Source organism: Dictyostelium discoideum (assembly GCF_000004695.1).
Source record: "Dictyostelium discoideum AX4 chromosome 2 chromosome, whole genome shotgun sequence".
NCBI lineage: Eukaryota > Evosea > Eumycetozoa > Dictyosteliales > Dictyosteliaceae > Dictyostelium > Dictyostelium discoideum.
Window position 1 is genome coordinate 4,098,755 of NC_007088.5, and position 19,334 is coordinate 4,118,088.

The 19,334-nt window shown below is 26.8% G+C and overlaps 9 protein-coding genes and 2 non-coding genes across 11 annotated transcripts in view; 5 read left to right on the top strand and 6 right to left on the bottom strand.

Moving 5' to 3' along the window:
• The window catches only part of DDB_G0274301 (Ras GTPase domain-containing protein), a gene marked incomplete at both ends in the record, with an annotated part of 2,880 nt that extends 1,143 nt beyond the window's left edge, over nucleotides 1-1,737 (top strand). The window contains one exon of the mRNA XM_638914.1: nucleotides 1-1,737. This exon is cut by the window's left edge and continues 821 nt beyond it. Within this exon, the coding sequence (XP_644006.1) occupies nucleotides 1-1,737 (1,737 nt within the window).
• A 1,076-nt stretch (nucleotides 1,738-2,813) lies between these two features.
• Nucleotides 2,814-4,148, bottom strand: DDB_G0274721 (hypothetical protein; the record flags this gene model as incomplete). The annotated part of the gene is made up of 1 exon (XM_638915.1): nucleotides 2,814-4,148. One exon carries the CDS (start codon nucleotides 4,146-4,148, stop codon nucleotides 2,814-2,816), a length of 1,335 nt encoding a protein of 444 aa, XP_644007.1.
• A 413-nt stretch (nucleotides 4,149-4,561) lies between these two features.
• Nucleotides 4,562-7,455, top strand: DDB_G0274837 (hypothetical protein; the record flags this gene model as incomplete). Its single annotated transcript, XM_638916.1, has 3 exons — nucleotides 4,562-4,608; nucleotides 4,849-6,318; nucleotides 7,005-7,455. 3 exons carry the CDS (start codon nucleotides 4,562-4,564, stop codon nucleotides 7,453-7,455), a joined length of 1,968 nt encoding a protein of 655 aa, XP_644008.1.
• Nucleotides 4,603-4,685, top strand: tRNA-Leu-UAA-2. Its single transcript has one exon. It is a non-coding gene; the product is annotated as a tRNA-Leu (tRNA).
• Nucleotides 7,456-7,925: 470 nt separating the features above from the next.
• DDB_G0274839 (hypothetical protein) lies at nucleotides 7,926-8,525 on the bottom strand (the record flags this gene model as incomplete). Its single annotated transcript, XM_638917.1, has 1 exon — nucleotides 7,926-8,525. One exon carries the CDS (start codon nucleotides 8,523-8,525, stop codon nucleotides 7,926-7,928), a length of 600 nt encoding a protein of 199 aa, XP_644009.1.
• Nucleotides 8,526-9,273: 748 nt separating this feature from the next.
• On the bottom strand, nucleotides 9,274-9,915 carry DDB_G0274719 (hypothetical protein; the record flags this gene model as incomplete). The annotated part of the gene is made up of 1 exon (XM_638918.1): nucleotides 9,274-9,915. The coding sequence occupies one exon, from the start codon at nucleotides 9,913-9,915 to the stop codon at nucleotides 9,274-9,276; it is 642 nt and encodes a 213-aa protein (XP_644010.1).
• A 97-nt stretch (nucleotides 9,916-10,012) lies between these two features.
• On the bottom strand, nucleotides 10,013-10,288 carry DDB_G0274717 (hypothetical protein; the record flags this gene model as incomplete). Its single annotated transcript, XM_638919.1, has 1 exon — nucleotides 10,013-10,288. The coding sequence occupies one exon, from the start codon at nucleotides 10,286-10,288 to the stop codon at nucleotides 10,013-10,015; it is 276 nt and encodes a 91-aa protein (XP_644011.1).
• A 227-nt stretch (nucleotides 10,289-10,515) lies between these two features.
• Nucleotides 10,516-10,586, bottom strand: tRNA-Gly-GCC-2. The gene has a single exon. It is a non-coding gene; the product is annotated as a tRNA-Gly (tRNA).
• Nucleotides 10,587-10,833: 247 nt separating this feature from the next.
• DDB_G0274253 (hypothetical protein) lies at nucleotides 10,834-11,610 on the top strand (the record flags this gene model as incomplete). Its single annotated transcript, XM_638920.1, has 3 exons — nucleotides 10,834-11,120; nucleotides 11,213-11,322; nucleotides 11,429-11,610. The coding sequence occupies 3 exons, from the start codon at nucleotides 10,834-10,836 to the stop codon at nucleotides 11,608-11,610; spliced, it is 579 nt and encodes a 192-aa protein (XP_644012.1).
• Nucleotides 11,611-11,812: 202 nt separating this feature from the next.
• On the bottom strand, nucleotides 11,813-13,258 carry DDB_G0274715 (hypothetical protein; the record flags this gene model as incomplete). Its single annotated transcript, XM_638921.1, has 2 exons — nucleotides 11,813-12,116; nucleotides 12,231-13,258. 2 exons carry the CDS (start codon nucleotides 13,256-13,258, stop codon nucleotides 11,813-11,815), a joined length of 1,332 nt encoding a protein of 443 aa, XP_644013.1.
• An 86-nt stretch (nucleotides 13,259-13,344) lies between these two features.
• DDB_G0274841 (hypothetical protein) lies at nucleotides 13,345-19,053 on the top strand (the record flags this gene model as incomplete). Its single annotated transcript, XM_638922.1, has 2 exons — nucleotides 13,345-13,349; nucleotides 13,689-19,053. The coding sequence occupies 2 exons, from the start codon at nucleotides 13,345-13,347 to the stop codon at nucleotides 19,051-19,053; spliced, it is 5,370 nt and encodes a 1,789-aa protein (XP_644014.1).
• Between the last annotated feature and the right edge of the window lie 281 nt (nucleotides 19,054-19,334).

Below are 19,334 nucleotides of genomic sequence, written 5' to 3' on the forward strand. Positions count from 1 at the left end.
AGTGATATTGGTGAACCAGTTATAAGTCCAACAGATTTAGATTATTATTGTAATGCATGTGGTTATAGTATTTGGAGATTTACTTCATGTAAAAAGGATTTAAATATTATATCAGGTATTGATTCATTGATTTCATTAGTTATTGAAAATAAGAATCAAGAACTCTCTGATATTAGGAATAGATTATTAAATGAAAAAAAAGAAAAAAGAAAATTAATTTATCAATTAAAGAAAAATGTAAATTTAAATACAAGTGTAAAATATACAAGAAGTATTAATAAAAGTAGTAGTGGTAATAAAAATCAAGATAATAATAATGTTGATGATATTGATATAGTTAAAAATTTAACAAAAGAATTAGTTTTATCACAATCTTGTCCAAATATTTCAAATTATGGTAAAGATGTTAATAATGATGATGATGATGATAATAATAATACTATTGAAAATAATGAAAATGAAAATAATGAAAATGTAAAAAAACAACAAGAAAAAGAAAAAGAACAAAAAGAAAAAGAAAAAGAAAAATTACAACAATTTAAACATCAAAGTGAAATTGAAAAAGTAAATGAATTATTAGAGATGACAAATGAACATTATTCAAAGTTTCAAAAATCTTTGGAAGAGATTATGTCAAAATCAAATGGTACAACTAGATATAATGATTTAGTTCAGTTGGAGAAACAAAGAAGTAATGAATACGTAAAAATATGTAATAATTTAAAGAAATTAATTCAACCAAGTGCATTTAGACAACATCATCACCATCACCACCACCATCATCATCATAAACCTTCCCAAAAAATAACATCAGATCTACTTTCAAAGATCTTGGATGAAAATATTTTAAAATGGAATACTTTAATCTCTAATCTTCAATTGGAAATATCTTTAAAATTAAATAATCAAAATAATGTATATCAGTCAAATAATAACAACAATAATAATGTAAAACAAAATAATAAAGTAGCACAATCCTATAATGCTGTTAGTCTTTTAATTAAAGATGATCAAGAATATAGATATAATAATAATAATAATAATAATAACAATGGTGGTAGAAAAAATAGCTTCAGCAACAGCAGCAATAATATTAATAATAATAATAATAATATTAATAATAATAATAATAATAATAATAATAATAATAATAATAATAATAATAATAATAATAATAATAATAATAATAATAATAATAATAGTAGTATAAATAATAGTATAAAATTAAATATAAATAATAATCCAAAGTATAAGATGGGTTTTGGATTTAAACATGGTGGAAAGAATTTATCATCAAATTTTTCAATTAATGATCATAGTATTGATACTGATAATCCTTCAATGACAAGTTCTTCAATTACTAGTAATTCCTCAATGAATAGTTTTTCATCCTCTCCAAGTAGTTCTCCACCAAATGATGATATCAATGATAATAGACATACAAATAATATCAATAGAGTAGCTACAAATGGTGATGGTAATGTTGATGGTGGTGGTGGTGATAATATTGGTGATAATGATTCAAGCTCTTTAAATAGTAGCAGTTATCAAAACCATCATAATCATCATAATCATCACCGACACAATTTTAATAATGATAGTAATAATAACAGTTATTCCCCATCAACTAGTCATAATGGAATTGGAGGTGATGATTTCCTCTTACCATCCCCTTCTCTATTACCCTCCTCTTATAATTTAACTGTAACTGTTTTACCTGATCTTAAATATAAATAAATATTTGGAAAAAAAAAAAAAAAAAAAAGTTTTTTGTTTTTATTGGTGTGTTAAAAATATTTTTAGTTTTAAAATAAATTTGAGAACAAAAAATTGATTAAAAAAAAAAAAAAAAAAAAAAAAAAAAGAGAGGGTAATTAGCAACTTATCAGATTGATTATTTTAATATACCTAAGATGTCAAGGTAATGGTAGAATCATTTGTGTCCATAATTATTATGATAAGAGCGGCCCAACTCCAATTAATTATTTAAAAAAATAAAGTATAAAGCTTTAACAATAATTAATTAATAAATTTATGGTATTTTTTAATAATTATAAAAAAAAAAAAAAAGAAAAAAAGATAAAAATATTTTTTTTCATAATTTTCTCAACTTAGTCCTCGCACATAAAAAAAAAAATGAATGCGTTCATTTTTTTTTTTTGAATTGGATAACGCAATTATTATTTGCTTCTCCTTGAGATGCTAGATCTCATTTTATTTTTTTTTTTTTTTTACAGGGTCTTTTTGATTAAAACATCTTTTTTGTCCAAACTTTTTTCTAAATCTTTTTTTATTTTATCGTCTGGTTCGTGATTGATGTTTATGACGTATTTGAATTGTTTTTTTTTTAATTGAGTTTTATCCACAATTTCGCTTATTTTTTGTAGGCATTTGTGTTGCTTAATATTTGTGGTGTTGTTTGTGATTTTCATTTTATTTTCTTTCTATCTTTTTTATTTTTCTGATTAACTTGGGTTTTTTTTTTTTTTTTTTTTTTTTTTTTTTTTTTTTTTTTATTTATAGAAAGTACTGAGTGAATTATTGTATTTTTTGAGATGTTTAGGAAGTTCTATTGCGGGTGTTGATGATGATTTGTGACACCCCTTGTCCTGTTTTATCAATTGGTGCGTGGTGTGTTATTTTGTTTTTATATTGTTGATTTATTGAGTAAATTTTATTTGTTTTTATATTTGTTTCAGTTAGAAGTGCTGCGTCCAGCTTGTTGTTGTCTAAAACGGTGTTTATTATGCTGGCAGATTGGATGGTGTTGGATCCTTGGACGTTCCAAACACCTATTCTTATTGTGTTTTTCTTTATAGTTTTATTTGGGGTAGATTTTTATCTACCTTTTGAAGTTTCTGGTTTATTTTGTCTTCTAACTGATCTTTACTTTGTTCATTGTGTTGTTGGTCTTGTGTGTTTGTGGGGTTTTTTGATTTATTGATTTGTTTTAGAATTTCCTTGTTGAAGTTGTCTATATCTTCATCCATTTTTGTTTTTATGCTTTTTTGTCCATATTCACCCAATTTTGGTTTGACTGGTGTTTTGTTGGTCTTGTTTGTTTTGCCTTGTTGTTTCTTTTTTGGTGTGTTTAACAATTTACTTGGTGAATCGATAATTTTCGATGGTGTACCATAGGTTGGGCTGAAACTCATGATATGTTTTATTGGAGAGGAGAAGAACCATTGATTTGAAGGGATTGAAAGTGGGAATTCTATTTTTCTTATTGCATCAGTGTTTGGGCTGGTGAAGTCGAAGATATCATTTGCCTCTCTAAGTTTTTCTTCCGTTGTTAGTCCCTTTGTTTCGCCGTGTTGTTTTATTGGTGTATTGTATGGAGATGGTGGTTCGATAGGTTTTTCTGATTTTGTTTTAATTTCTTGATTGTTTATCGATTGTGTATTGATCTCATTCTCTATTCTTGTTAGTTCATCTACGTTTTCTAGTGATGCTTCTATTACCTTTTGAGCTGTATCATCTAGGGCCATAAATGTTTTATCATTAGATGAGGATGTGATTGGTGGGATAATGATTGTTCTTTTTCCTTGTTTTGGTATTTGTTCTGATGTAGATTGTGGTTGTTGTTCATCTGATTGTTTTTTATTTTTGTTTTCTTCTTGATTTTCTGGTAATGAGGTTTGATCTCTCCATCCTTTGTTGGAGTGTCCAATTAATGTTAGATTGTCTAGTTCAATGATAGTGTCAAATTCTTCTACGACTCTTTTCACTGTTTTGATAATTAGAGTTTCGCCTTTAATTTCTGATTTAATTAGTTTACATCCTTCATTTTCTATTACCCATTCTATTTCTGTGAGTGATTTATACCAATCAAAATCTGTATACATATTTTTTGGTCTTATAGTGGTTATAAATTGTCCTTTTAATTCTGCATCAAACATATTTACAAAATAGATTACTGTACTAATACTGTCTGTGAGAATTTTGAATGTATTATTACTTTTGATTAAAACATCTTTTTTGTCCAAACTTTTTTCTAAATCTTTTTTTATTTTATCGTCTGGTTCGTGATTGATGTTTATGACGTATTTGAATTGTTTTTTTTTTAATTGAGTTTTATCCACAATTTCGCTTATTTTTTGTAGGCATTTGTGTTGCTTAATATTTGTGGTGTTGTTTGTGATTTTCATTTTATTTTCTTTCTATCTTTTTTATTTTTCTTTAAAAAGTTAAAAATCTGGAAATTTTCTAATTAACTTGGTTCCCAGGTTTTTTTTTTTTTTTTTTTTTTTTTTTTTTTTTTTTTTTTTTTTTTTAAGTCTTTTTTATATGAAAAATGAAATAATCAAAAAAAGAGATTGTTGTTGTTGTTTGTTTTTTTCGATCTGATTATTTTTTGCTTTTTTTTTGAAAATTTTGCTACGCAAAATTCTCAAAACGAAACAAATAATAAATTACAATAAAGTAAAAAGATGGCTTTTTAAAATAGTTTATTTATTTATTTATTTGTTTTTTAAGTCTTTTTTATATGAAAAATGAAATAATCAAAAAAAGAGATTGTTGTTGTTGTTTGTTTTTTTCGATCTGATTATTTTTTCAATGAATGCGTTCAATAAGGATTAAAAAAATAAACTTTCATATAAAGCAAGGGTAGGAAAGTCTGGTTAAATCCGTGTGACTTAAGATCTCATCCATTCGGTTCGCGAGTTCGAATCTCGCCTCTTGCAAGTTTTGTGGAAACGAACATTAGGTCAGGTGTTCGATTCTATGCCAATATTCCCAAATATTGGAGGCTAATATTTAAATTTTGCGATCAATAAAACGTTTTTCAATTGTGTTGATTATATTATGAAAATTATTCCTTGAAAAAGATCCATAGTCTAAAAAAAGAGAAGAACAACTTAAACAAGAATTGAACAACTATTGCGAAGAAACCTCACTCAAGTACATCTCCGCGAGAATCAAGAAAAGACACAATGATTTCACCATCAACGCAGTAAAAGATGCACAAGGTAGAACAATCAACAAACAGGAATTGATCGAAGAAGAATACGTAAAATATTACTCAAATCTTTATGACTACAAAGAAGATGACGCACCATCTCATTATGAAATGTTGGAAAATTGGACAGTGACCAGGGACTCAACATGGGACAACCTTGAAAATGAATTCACAACACAAGAGATCCTAGAAGTAATAAAACAATTGAACCCACACAAATCTCCAGGCCCAGATGGAATTCCAAACTTATTCTACATAACACACAAAGAAAAACTAGCTCCAATACTGGCCTCAGCATTCAACGACACTCTAAGAAATCCTCATCTAATTAGCAAAAATTACAAAGAAGGCCTCATTATCACGATACCTAAAAAGGGAGACCCCGAACTAATCAAAAACAGAAGACCAATTACACTGGCTAACTGTATATATAAAATCCACTCAAAACTAATAAACAATAGAATAATCCCAATACTAACGAAAGTGATCAACCACAATCAAAAAGGTTTCGTACCAGGCAGATTCATTATAGATAATATCATATCAATGAACGAATTAATCAACTATTGTAATGATAAAAGAATTAACGGAATAATTACACTATATGATTTCGAAAAAGCTTTTGACTCGATTTCACACGGTTCAATACTCAGATCACTACAACACATCAACATTCCAACCAATATAATCAACCTGATAATGAATCTACTCACCAAATCTGAAGCAAGAATTGAAATTAATGGTAGAACTACTATACCCTTTGAGATCAAAAGAGGAGTCAAACAAGGAGATCCACTATCACCCACCCTGTTCGTCCTTGTAATAGAGGCTTTAGCTAGAAAAATTTTACAAGATGACCGAATTACTGGCCTTCCTCTAAACAACAGCGACCACAGAGAGAAATTCCAAAGCTTTGCAGACGACTCGGCTTCAATGGTCCCAGACTCTCAACAACTTGAATTAGTACTACAACACTTCAATTCATTTTGCAAAGCCACTTCCTCAAAACTAAACATCGACAAATCTTCATCAATTCTTATAGGCAACCCAGACAATACCAACCAAAGAATACCAATATCTACAAATCCAGAAAGATACTTGGGATACTTCTTCACAGGCAAAGGGATAACAAGAAAAATACCAGAAATATTAAACACAATAAGATCATCCTTAGTACTATGGAAAACCACTGACTCAACAATCAAAACCAAAACCAACATCCTCAAAGCATTCGCACTCTCTAAATTAACCTACTATTCATATGTAGAGAACTTTAAGGAAGAGGAATTAAACCAAATCAATAAATTAGTCGAATGGTTTTTATCGGCACCAAACACAAAAATGCTAGTGGATTTCAAGTTATTAATTTAATGAGAACCAAAGAAGCAGATACCACTAAAGTAGGGGGCTGGAACATTTGGAATATAGAATTGAGACAACTGGCGCAGAAACTTTGGATCATAAACCAGTTCATCCTAGCACTAGAAACCAAACAAACAAACTCATCTCATCACAAAAGCTGGGAATATCAGATCCAAAAAAACAAATTCACATCCAGATACCTAAAAGAAAACTTAGATGAATGGAACAAAATAAGAATAAAAAAAGCAATCTTCAACAATAATCTCACATCCATAAAAAACGAAAATGGACAACCACTTTCACTGGCAGAATGGTATACCACAATTCAAGACCAAAATCCAACCATCCCTAAAACGGAATTCCAATCATCTCTAAACTTAAGAGGCTACAGCTATAATCAACTCTTCAACAACATACTGAAGATAAAAGACCCTAAAACAAGAGACACAATGTTTAGATTCCATGCCAGATGCCTTCCAATAAACTACCTTCACAACAAACAATGCCCACTCTGCAAAGAAGATATGAGCAAAGACCCATACGGTCACCTGTTCTTCTCATGCAAGAAAACAAAACAATTCATAAAAATAAATAAACTCAAAAATTTCATCTATATTACCACAGGCAAAGGTAAAAACTGGCACCATACAAGAATTAGGCAAAATAACAATTTCATTAATAGAATAACTCCAAAATTATCACCGACAGCCAAAAAAGATCAAGAAGTGAATGCAGATTACGCCAACCACAGATTCCACAAAGAATACTTTGAATGGAACTATAAAGCAATAGACTATGATCTAACCAGATCATTCGCATATAGAAACCTAATGGCCCTTATCCTCCACAACATTTGGATTTGGATTTGCAATCAAATATACAGTGAAGATCCTTTAACAGATGAATCACTATCATACAGCTCCCTTCTAAAGAAATGGCACAAATTGGCCACTCTAGAATACATCAAAAAAGCAAAAGATCTGAAAAACTTATCAGCAAAAGACCATAATAACTTCAAAGATCCTAAGATCCTTCTCACTTCAACGATCAAGCTAAGAAAAACAACAGCTAATTACTATTGTATTCCAGAATCATCTCTCCCAAATATTATATCTTTTGATCAATTCATATGATTAAAATAACCCTTCAGCTTAAATGATAAGCCTTTAAATAAATATTAAATAAAACTCGTATTAACACAGATGGACATATATCAATCTTGTTAATCCAATATTAAAAAAAAAAAAAAAAAAAAAAAAAAAAAAAAAAAAAAAAATTATTCCTTGAAAAAGATCCATAGTCGTCTCTTCTTTTATTTTAAGAAAATATTAGAATTAATAGAACCTCATGGATTGAAAAACCTGATATTCATTGAAAAGAATATAGTATTCCACAATCAGTGCTTCCAAATCTTATCTGCTTGATCAATTCATCTAATTAAATACAATTTTATTATTTGTATAATTTGGTTTATTTGATTTATTTGATTTATTTGATTTATTTGATTTATTTGATTTCATTTTTTATTAAATACCAACATATATAAAAACAGTATACCTTAAAAAATGATAACCTCACTATATTTAAACGGTGCTACTGTAGGTTATTTCATCCCGATGCAATTTTTATATATAAAATATTTTAATTTGTCGTGGTTTATGAAGTTGATTGTGTGCTGACAATTGAAAAACAAATGACCATAGGGATCATTATTCATTTCATTGTTGCAAATGGGGTAAACTTTGTTGTGTAGATGATTAATCTGAAGACATCTAGCATGGAATCTTTGCATTGTATCACGGCCTTTTGGATCTTTTAATTTTTGAATTTTGACAAATAGTTGGTCGTATGTGTATTTCCATAATAGTTGTATTGATTGTTGGTGCGAAGTAAGAAGTAAATCTGAATATTTCTTACCAATATAGTCTTTTGATTTGCATTGGTGATTGTTGAGTATTGTCAAGTAGATTTCTTTGAGTGTTGGTGGTAGTGGAATATTATTAGTGGTTAATGTTTGAGAGGTTTGATTTTTTATTAATATTGGTTGTAGGATTTGAACTTTATCTTTTAGATGTCCAATTTGAGTTGCATAGTTTTCCCATTCTTTTTTGATTTTTATAAGGTATGGAGAAGAGATTGATTTGTTGATGATTTGATCCATCCAACTTATCATGTATATTGAATTGTTTGCAGATTTATGCATTTGTAAAAATCTGTTGTATATCCAAATCTTTTGAGCAACTTGTCGTAATTGTATATTCCACATACCCCAACCACCTTCTTTTAATGGTTTTAATGATCTATCATAACACATCAAAGGTATTTTTGCACGAGAATGGATGGTTGATGTGTTGTTTTCAATGGAATTGGTATTGAGAGTTGGTGATTCAGAATTTGCGGGAGAATTCTTAAACCATGAGATTAATTTATTAATTTGAATTTCTTCATCTTTTGTAAATTCTTCAAGATATGATAAATATGTTATTGGTGATAGTGAGTAGGTGTTTATGATGGTTGTTTTGTTTTTAATGTTGTGCCACTAGTTTTCCATAGTACTAATGATTTATTCAGTGTTTTCATTGTTTCTGGTAATTTCCTATGTAAACCATTATGATTAAAGAAATAGCCTAGGACTCTTTCTGATTGATCTTTTTTGGTTATTGGTATTCTTTTTGATTGTGGAATATTGTTTATTATGTGTTTATCAGTGATTTTGTGGGGGTTGATTTCTATTATTGCACTTTTGTCAAAATTTAATGATGATGATGTTGAAGCACAGAAATTATCGAAATGTTTGATTGATTGTTGTTGTTGTTCGTAGAATTTTTTTTTTTTTTTTTTGATATAAATAAACTATTGTAGTATACAATTAGTATGTTATTTTTATTTATTTATTTTGGGTTTTTTAGTTTTTGTGAATTTAAAATGGTATGTTATTTTAGATTAGGTAATTAATAATTAATTGGTGGTGTAATTGTTGGAATTGGTTCATTTGTGTTTATGCTCCATTCTTTTTTAAATTTTTTGATGGTTTCAGACCATTGGGTTTCTTTTTGAGTTTTTGTGAAGTTGTTTTTAATTGAGTATTGGTTAAAGTTTGATAACGTTCTTGAATATTCCAATCTTATTAGCTTGTGCCATTTTGATTTTAATATATCATAATCTAGTGTTGTGTTGTTTATTTGGTTGTTCCAATTGTCAATTGATTGAGTTATATTGATGTCAAATAATGATTTGCATAACCATATCCATATTTGGTGAATAACTAATGAGATTATGTTCCAATATGCATGTGTTCTGACTAGATCAAGATTTGTGTTTATATAATTCCAGTTGAACCTGTATTTTTTATATTGTGCGTTTTCTGCAAAATGAAAATTAATATTGATAGTTGGATCTGGTTTAAATGCTTTGTTGTTTGTTTGTGGTTTATAAATGAGTGTGTATAATTTTGTTGTTCGGTTTTTTGTTAGTGACCAGTTTTTGTTTCCATTGCAATTTTTATATATAAAATATTTTAATTTGTCGTGGTTTATGAAGTTGATTGTGTGTTGACAATTGAAAAACAAATGACCATAGGGATCATTATTCATTTCATTGTTGCAAATGGGGCAAACTTGTTGTGTAGATGATTAATCGGAAGACATCTAGCATGGAATCTTTGCATTGTATCACGGCCTTTTGGATCTTTTAATTTTTGAATTTTGACAAAAAGTTGGTCGTATGTGTATTTCCATAATAGTTGTATTGATTGTTGGTGCGAAGTAACGATGGAGGTGCAATGATATCTAATTGATTATCAAGTCCTTTGTTAAGTGAGAGTTGGTTTGTTGGGGTTTGTTTTTTAGGTGTGTCGATTTTTGCACTTTTGTTTTTTGTTGTTGAGGTTGTGGAGGTATTATTTGTATTGGTTGTGTTGTTATCTGTATGATTTAACTGTAATTCAGTTGAGTGATCATCAGCCATTGTTGAAAAGTATACAGGACGATAGCCCTTGCTTTATTGAGCAAAAATAGGGTAAAATTAAGAGGAATGAATGTGGCGGTGAAGATATAACAGTGATTTATTTATTATATGTATAAATTCTCGTTTATTTCTTTGTTTCGTTTCTTTCTAAACCTTTTTCCACTAATTTTTTAACATTCGTAGAACAGAATCGAACCTATGATCATTCTATTTTTATAAAAATTTTGTGCGTATGCTGGGAATCGAACCCAGTTCGCATCCGTGGCAGGGATGCATCATACCACTAGACCACATACGCTTTTTTATATTTTTCTTAAAAAATAAGAAAATAAAAATTCGAAATTTTTAAATTTAAAAAATTTTTTTTTTTTATTAATTTATATTTAAAAAATAACAAATCAAATAAAAAAAGTATTATAAATTATATTAATTTCAATAAAAAATTAATTAGTTATAAAATTAAAAGTATTGGTAAACAAAAATGTGGGACAAAAAAAAAAATTAAAAATTAAAAAAGCATTTCATTTTTTGTAAAACATAAAAAAATGAGTAACACTGAAACTACACCCACCAAAACAAAAAGCAGCAGTAGTAATAATAATAGTATTAGTAGTAGTAGTAGTAGTAATGTAGTAAGCAAAAAGCAAATACCATCACCAAACGTAGAGTTATTAGAGAAATTAGCAGCAACATCTATTCCCATCGCTTTACCACCTTCATATAAACCTGAAGCTAAATATGAAAAATATGTCAACCAATTAGTAGGTAAATTTATTATGTCTGCTGCAATGTTTTCAAAAGATTTTTCAACTCCTAAAATAAAAAATATAGTGTAACTATTAAATAAAATAAAATAAAATAAATAATAGTAAATAAAATAAAATAAATAATTAATTAAAATTTACAAATTTTATCATTTATTAGATTAGCACAAAAAGGTTTATTAATAAAAGTAAATGAAGCAATTCAAATTATAGATGGAATAAATAAAGGAACTTTACATCAAGAATTAATTAGTATATCAGGTTCAAAATGTAACTATTATTATTATTATTATTATTATTATTTTTATTATTATTATTATAACTCACATACACACACGCATACACAAATATATATATTAATATCGTAATTATTTAGATATTATTACTACAGTTAAACCAAGAAGTTATTATGGATTAAATACAAATTTAAATGTTGGTGGTGGTATTATAATAGTTTCATTAGAGAAATATATTTTAGTTTCATTATATCCTGCTTCAATTTTACCCACTGAATCAATACCATATGTTGAAAATTATGTTATAAATACAATTTTATAAATCAATGTGAAAATCAAAATCAAAAAAAGTTTTAAATAATAATAATAATAATAATAATAATAAAATAAACACACAAAATTTGTAAATATATATAGGTATAGATAGGTAGATATAGATTAAATGGATACCATGAGGAATTTTTGACAATAAAAAAAAAAAAAACATTTTTATTTTATTTATATAATTATTTTATTTTATTTATTTATTTATTCCAATCAGAGATTAATCTTCTTTCAAAATTTTTAGATATATCATTTTGTTCAATTGTAAATAAATTTTTTGCAAAAATTGATTGAGTTGGTTGAGGTGATGATAAAAAAGGATTATTATTATTTTTTATATTATTATTATTCTTATTTTTGTTGTTATTATTGTTTGCTAATAATTTATTTGGTATCCAAATCATCATCCAAATAATACAAATTAAAAACACTATTGTTTTATAAGACATTGTTGAAACAAAACTATCTAAAACTTCTGATAATATCTCTGCAAGTATTTTTGATCTAAACAGTTATAGATATAAAAAAAAAAAAAAAAAAAAAAAAAAAAAAAGAATTAGTTATTATTAATAAATTGAAAAAAAAAAAAAGAATTTATATATATATATTTATAATTACTTTGGTAAAGTTGAAGGATCTTTTGCAATACATAATTCCCATTCAGTACATTGTTGTTCCATTGCAGGTATTCTAGTAAGTGGTGAACATCTATTTTCACTATATAATTTTGAACATTTTTCAAGTTGTTTGGTCAATTCTGCAGAGTATTGTTTATATTTGAAATTTACATCATGTAATATACTATTAAATGTAATGTAAATAGCAAAAAATAAAATACAAATTAATAGAAATCTAACTATTAAATATAAATATCCTTCTAAAACTTCTGATAATTTGTATGAATTGCTTTGATTTGTAAAATTATCATTATTATTATATAATTGATGGTGTTGTTGTTGTTGATGATGATTATTAAATAAAATTGGTGGTGATAACATTGGTGAATAACTATTATTATTATTATTATTATTATTATTATTATTATTATTGCTATTCTTTAAACCATATCTTTGAAACCATGGTTTCTTTTGCAATGCTATTTGTTGATTATGAGGATGATGACCATGTCCTGCTATACTTGCAGAACTCTTTTTCACCTTTTTTTCATTATTTATATTTTGTTGTTGTTGTTGTTGATGATTATATTTGAAATCATCAATTGTTACTTTATTTACAATATCATTTATATCTTTTTCTTTTTCATTTTCTTTTTCATTATTTACATTTATTTGTTGTTGTTGTTGTTGTTGTTGTTGTTGTGGTAGTGGTGGTGTATTATTATTACTACTATTATTATTATTATCTGGTGGTGTTATTATATTATTATTTGTTTGTATATTTTTAATTTGAATTTCATCAATTGACATTTTTTCAATTGTATCTTGTGTAATTATATTTAAATTTGGTTTAAATAAAGATGGTGTCAAGGTTGGTGGTGTATATATTTTATGATCTGGATCCCATTCCATCTCGAAATCTAATGGTGTTTCATCTTTTTCATAAAGTTTTTTTTTCCTATAAAATACACTATGATCTGTTAATGAGGGTATCTTTTTTTCATTATTACTCCCATTGAGTTCTGTCATCTCTTTTTGATTTTTTTCATTAACAAACAATGAGAGATGGCAGCATTCGACGAAAATATAAAAAAAAATAAAAAATTTTCAAAAAAATGGGGTAATACTGAGAATTCAAATTCAAAAAAAAAAAAATAAAAAAATAAAAAAAAAAATAAAAAAATAAAAAAAAAAAAAAAAAAAAAAAAAGTAAAATTCATTTACAAAATTTTGACAAACAAACGAACAAATAGATAGAGAAATAAATTAATAAATACATAAAATAAATAAACAAGCAGTATTAAATATGCACATTTATTAAATTCAAAATTCAAAATTCAAATAAAAAGTTTAAATTAAAAAAAAAAAAAAAAAAAAAAAAAGAATTTGTTTTTTTTTTTTTTTTATTTTATTTTATTTGTGTATATGTAATATATATGGGGGAAAATTCTATTTTTAGAGACAAATATTTAAATTCAAAGAAAAATAGTTCTGGTTTTAGTTTTTTAAATAAACCAGTAAATGATAATCCTTTTGTTAGGAATGAATCGGCCAATCCATTTGGAAATGGTGCAATTAATCAATCACCTCTAAATCCTTTCAAAAAAGCTTCACCTTTTAAACAACAACAGCCACAACCAATACAAAGGCAACAACAACAGCAACAACAACAACAGCAACAGCAACAGCAACCACAACAACAGCAACAACAACAACCATTTCAACCATTTCAGTATCAGTCACCAAAAAAGATACAAAATCCAAATGTACCCATTTCTTTACCTCAACCTATAAATAATAATAGCACAACAACAACCACCACATCAAATACACCATACAAATCGCCACAAACAATACAACAACAGCAGCAACAACAACAACAAAATGTAAATAATATAAAAAACACATCACCTTATCGACAACAAACAGAACAGCAACAGAGTGTATATAATAATAATAATAATAATAATAATAATAATAATAATAATAATAATAATAATAATAATAATAATAATAATAATAATAATAATAATAATAACAATAACAATAATATTAATAACCCAATCGAAATTGAACTTGATGACTTTGAACTTTCATTTTCTGATGACATTTTAAATAAAAATAGTGGTGAATCCTCTTCTGCTCCTAAGGATATGGAAGTAGACTCTTCAAATAGTAGTAGCAGTGGTACTACCAACGTTAATAATAATAGTAGTAATAATAATAATAATAATAATAATAATAATAATAATAATAATAATAATAATAATAATAATAATAATAATAATAATAATAATAATAATAACAATAAACCAATAATTATTGAAGATATGGATTTTGATATCGACTTTGAATTTGATATTGATACAAATGTTGAAATAACAGGATCATCAAATGTAATAAATTCTACAGCAGCAAAAACGTCGACAACAACAACAACAACTACTACTACAGCATCTACCACAATACCTTCAGCCACGTCTATACTCAAAAATTCAACTACATCAAATACTTCAACAACAACAACAGCAACAACAAAACCACCAATAATAAATTTAGATACAATTTCACCACCATTACAACAACAACAAAAATTAAATGTTACTTTACCAATACTTAAAACACCGCAAATTAATAAACCATTACAACCATCATTACCAACAAAACCACCAATAAAGAATAATACAACATTACCAACAACAAATAAATCACCAACAACAACAACAACAACAACTAAATTTATTGATAAATTTAAAGGAATGAAAAGGTATACAAAAGATTTACCAGAAGGATTTGAAATTTCAAGTGAAAATCAAGAACCTTATAGAAATGAGAAAATGATTGGAGAATTTTTATATCCAGAGGATAATATAAGAGAATATCAATTTAAATTCATTCAATCAGCATTTTTAGAGAATACAATGATTTGTTTACCAACTGGTTTAGGTAAAACCTTTATAGCTAGTATTTTAATGTTAAATTATTATCATTGGTTTCCGAAATCGAAATTGGTATTCTTGGTTCACACGAAATCATTGGTTTCACAACAGATCGAAGCATTTCATAGGGACACTGGTATACCGAAATCAGATTCAATTCAATTCACTGGTGACACCACATCGAAATTGAAAAGACAGTCATTGTGGAATAGCAAAAGAGTGTTCTTTTCAACACCTCAGATTTTGGCAAACGATATCGGTAGTGGTAATTGCGACCCTCGCTCGATATGTTGCATAGTTATCGATGAGGCACATCGTGCGCAGGGCAATTACGACTATTGCGTGGCGATCAAGTTGATTCTAAAGGTGAATAGGTTCTTCAGGGTCTTGGCGCTCACAGCCACACCAGGTTCGAACAATGCGGCCATACAAAAGGTGATCAACAATTTACTGATCTCCAATATGGAATTGAGGTCTGAGGATTCCGCGGATATCAAACCGTATATTCATTCAAAGAAAACCGATGTGTTGTCAATAGCATTGAGTGACGACTATAAATCGATCATTAAAGATTATGAATTTTTCATTGTTGATAAATTAAAAGTTTTGTTTGAGTTTAATATACTAAATCCAACCACCACACCCGATAGGGTTAGTCATTCTTTTATTTTGGAGAAAATTAAGTCAATTCAGTTTAGCAATTCTCCAGTTTACGGAAGTGGTGGTAATAAATTTAAATTGTTAAGAGCTTTGGTTACTTTACAAACACTGTATCAGGGTTATGCTTTATTAAAAGTTCACGGATTGGAAAGTTTTTATGATAAAATTTCAAATTTAGAAGATGCATCATCAAAAACAATTAAAGCTTTCTCAAAGAATGAAAATTGGAAACAATTTATAATTAAAATAAAGAAATCAATTGATAATGGTTTAGTACATGATAAATTAATTAAATTAAATGATGTTTTAATTGAACATTTTCAATCCAATAATCCAAGATCTTCAAAAGTTATGATATTTGTACAATTTAGAAGATCAGTTCAAGAGATTATTGATTTTATTAGTAATAATAATAATGGTGGTGGTGGTGGTGGTAAATCTTTAATTAAAGTTATGCCATTCTATGGTCAATCAGCAACTGATAAAGGTGTTAAAGGTATACATAAGAAAGAACAACAAGCTATTTTAAATAGTTTTGTTAATGGTGATATCAATGTTTTAGTATCAACTTGTATTGGTGAAGAAGGTTTGGATATTGGTGAAGTGGATTTGGTTGTATGTTATGATGTTCAACAATCATCATTAAAGAATACACAACGTACTGGTAGAACTGGTAGAAAACGTGATGGTAGATGTATATTTTTAATCACTCAAGGCTATGAAGAATATATCTATGAAAAGTCTCAATCAAATTTAGATTCTTTATCAAATTTAAAAGAATCATCATTTGTTTTTCATTATTCTCCAAAAATGATTGACTCAATACCATTAGTAAAATATATTAAAATTAATGAAAATAATATTTATTCAAATGATGATAATGATATAGAATTAAATGATGGTGGTGGTGATTATTATGAAGATGATGATAGTTTATTTGAAAATAATAAGAAATCTACAACAAGTAGAGGAGTAAAGAATTCAAAAAATTATTTAGCAGATGATCAAATTAGGTATATGCAATTAAATCATAATGTTGTAAATCATAAAACCAATTTCAATTATAAAGAGATATTATCAAAGAATAGTCATTTAAATTCTATTTCAACAGATATTGAAGATATTAAACATTCTGATAAAACAAATATTTTAATTTCAATTTCAAAATCAATTGATGCTATTAAATATTCTTCAGATTATACTGATTTATCAAAAATGCCTGACATTGTTAAAAAAGTAGTTAGTGAAATGCCATTAGATAATAATGATAACGATAATGATGGTATAGGTTTAGCTTATGATGATTCACCAAGAGATTATGGTTATGATAGATATGAACCATTTACAACTTCCACTACTACAACAGCAATAGGGACTTCAATACCAACTACTGCAACTACTTCAACCACTATTAACTCTACTTCATATTCAACAAGTACAAGTACAAGTACAAATACAAATACAAAAACAACACTACCTTCAACTTCAACTATAAATAAAATATCACCACCACCACAACAAAAACAACCAATAATTTCAACATCTAGTATCAATCAATCAATGAAAACTAATCCAATAATTATTTCAAATAATACTGTATTATCAAATTTAAATAATTCTTTGGGAAATAATTTTATTCCGTTTGTTAGAAAAGTAAAACAACCTGAACATAAGAAAGTATACGAGATTCCAAATTTACCTCCTGATGAAGAGTTGATATTTGATTTTTCAAAAATTTTATTAAGGGAGAATAATGAAAATGAAAAAATCATTACAACTAATGATTATATCAATACTCAAAATCAACCACAACCACAACAACCAACACCAACACCAACACCACCACCTCCATCAACGCCAAATCTAACCCCTATCAAAAAAACCATTTCACCAACACCAACACCAACACCACAAATTTCAAAACCATTTCCATTATCACCAACACCACCAACACCAACACCCCCTCCCCCAATAGTTTCAAATCCATTGCCATCTTTTCAACAAAAACAACAACAACAACAACAACAAATTTACATATCACCAACACCAACACCCCCTCCCCCACAAATTTCAAAACCACTACCATTGTCACCAGTTTCAAAACCACTACCATTATCACCAGTTTCAAAACCAATCTCAATTCAATTAACACCTATTCAACCACCTCAAAAAACAACACCTACAACACCCGATTTAACACCAGTTAAAAGAAGAAAACCTAAAAATCTTTTTGATAAATTTGATGACAATGATGAAGGAGATGATGCAGTCATTTTCGAAAATAATAATCTTAATAATATTATCAATCTCAAAAATAATAATAATAATAATAATAATAATAATAATAATAATAATAATAATAATAATAATAATAATAATAATAATAATAATAATACAATAGTTTTAGAAAAAGTTGATAAAAAATCTATTTTTAATTTAGACGATATTGATAATAATTTATTTACATTTGGTTTAACTCAACAACAAACTCAACAACAATTTCAAAAGAAAAATAGAGATAGATATAGATTTGGAGATAGAGACAAAAATATAGATTCGTATGGTAATGATAAATTTTTTGAAGATTCTGAAGCTGAGGAAGATTCAGAAATCGAAAGAAGAAATAGTCAAGACGATGATGATGATGATGATGAAGAAGAAGATGGAATTGGTGAAAATAAATATGATTTACATGATTCATTCATTAATGATGGTGATGAATCAGCCGAAAATTCATTAAGTTCTCAAAGTACTACTCCAACTAAAAAGAAAAAGAAGAATAAAAGAAAAAGAAAATCAAATAATTTTATATATGCACAATCATTATTAAGTCAAAATTCACTAGGTTTTAATGGTGGCAGTAAAAGAAAAGGTGGATTATTAAGTGTAATTGAAAAGTTTGAAAAAATTGGCCAACATGAAGAAGAATTTATCGATGAAAATGATTATACAGGTAGTGAAGATTATGATGATGAAAATGAAAATGAAAATGATTATGAGTCTGGTAGTGATTCAATCGAAGAAATTGATAAAAGTATAAATAGTAGTGAAGAAAAAAGACAAAAAAAATATCATCATCATAATAATAACAATAATAATCCAAAACTATCGTCAATCCATTCAAAACCAATTATAGATTCACCAAAGTCAAATAATAGCAACAACAATAATAGTAATTCTAAAAATAGAAAAGATTTTTCCAATCATGATTTATTTTCTCTTTAAAATCTATAAATAAAAATAAAAAAAATAAAAAATAAAAAAAAAATAAAAAAAATGAAAAATAATAAATAATATTGATTGTTTAATTATTATTGGAGGAAGTTATGATTTGAAAAAAAAAAAAAAAAAAAAAAAAACTAAAAATAACACACAACAATCAAAGGTAATTCGTAGAATGGGTTTTTTTTTTATTTTTTTTTTTTAAAATCTCTAATTATATAGATTTTTTTTTTTTTTTTATTATATGGTTTATTGGAAAAATCAGTACAATGACGTTTTTTTTT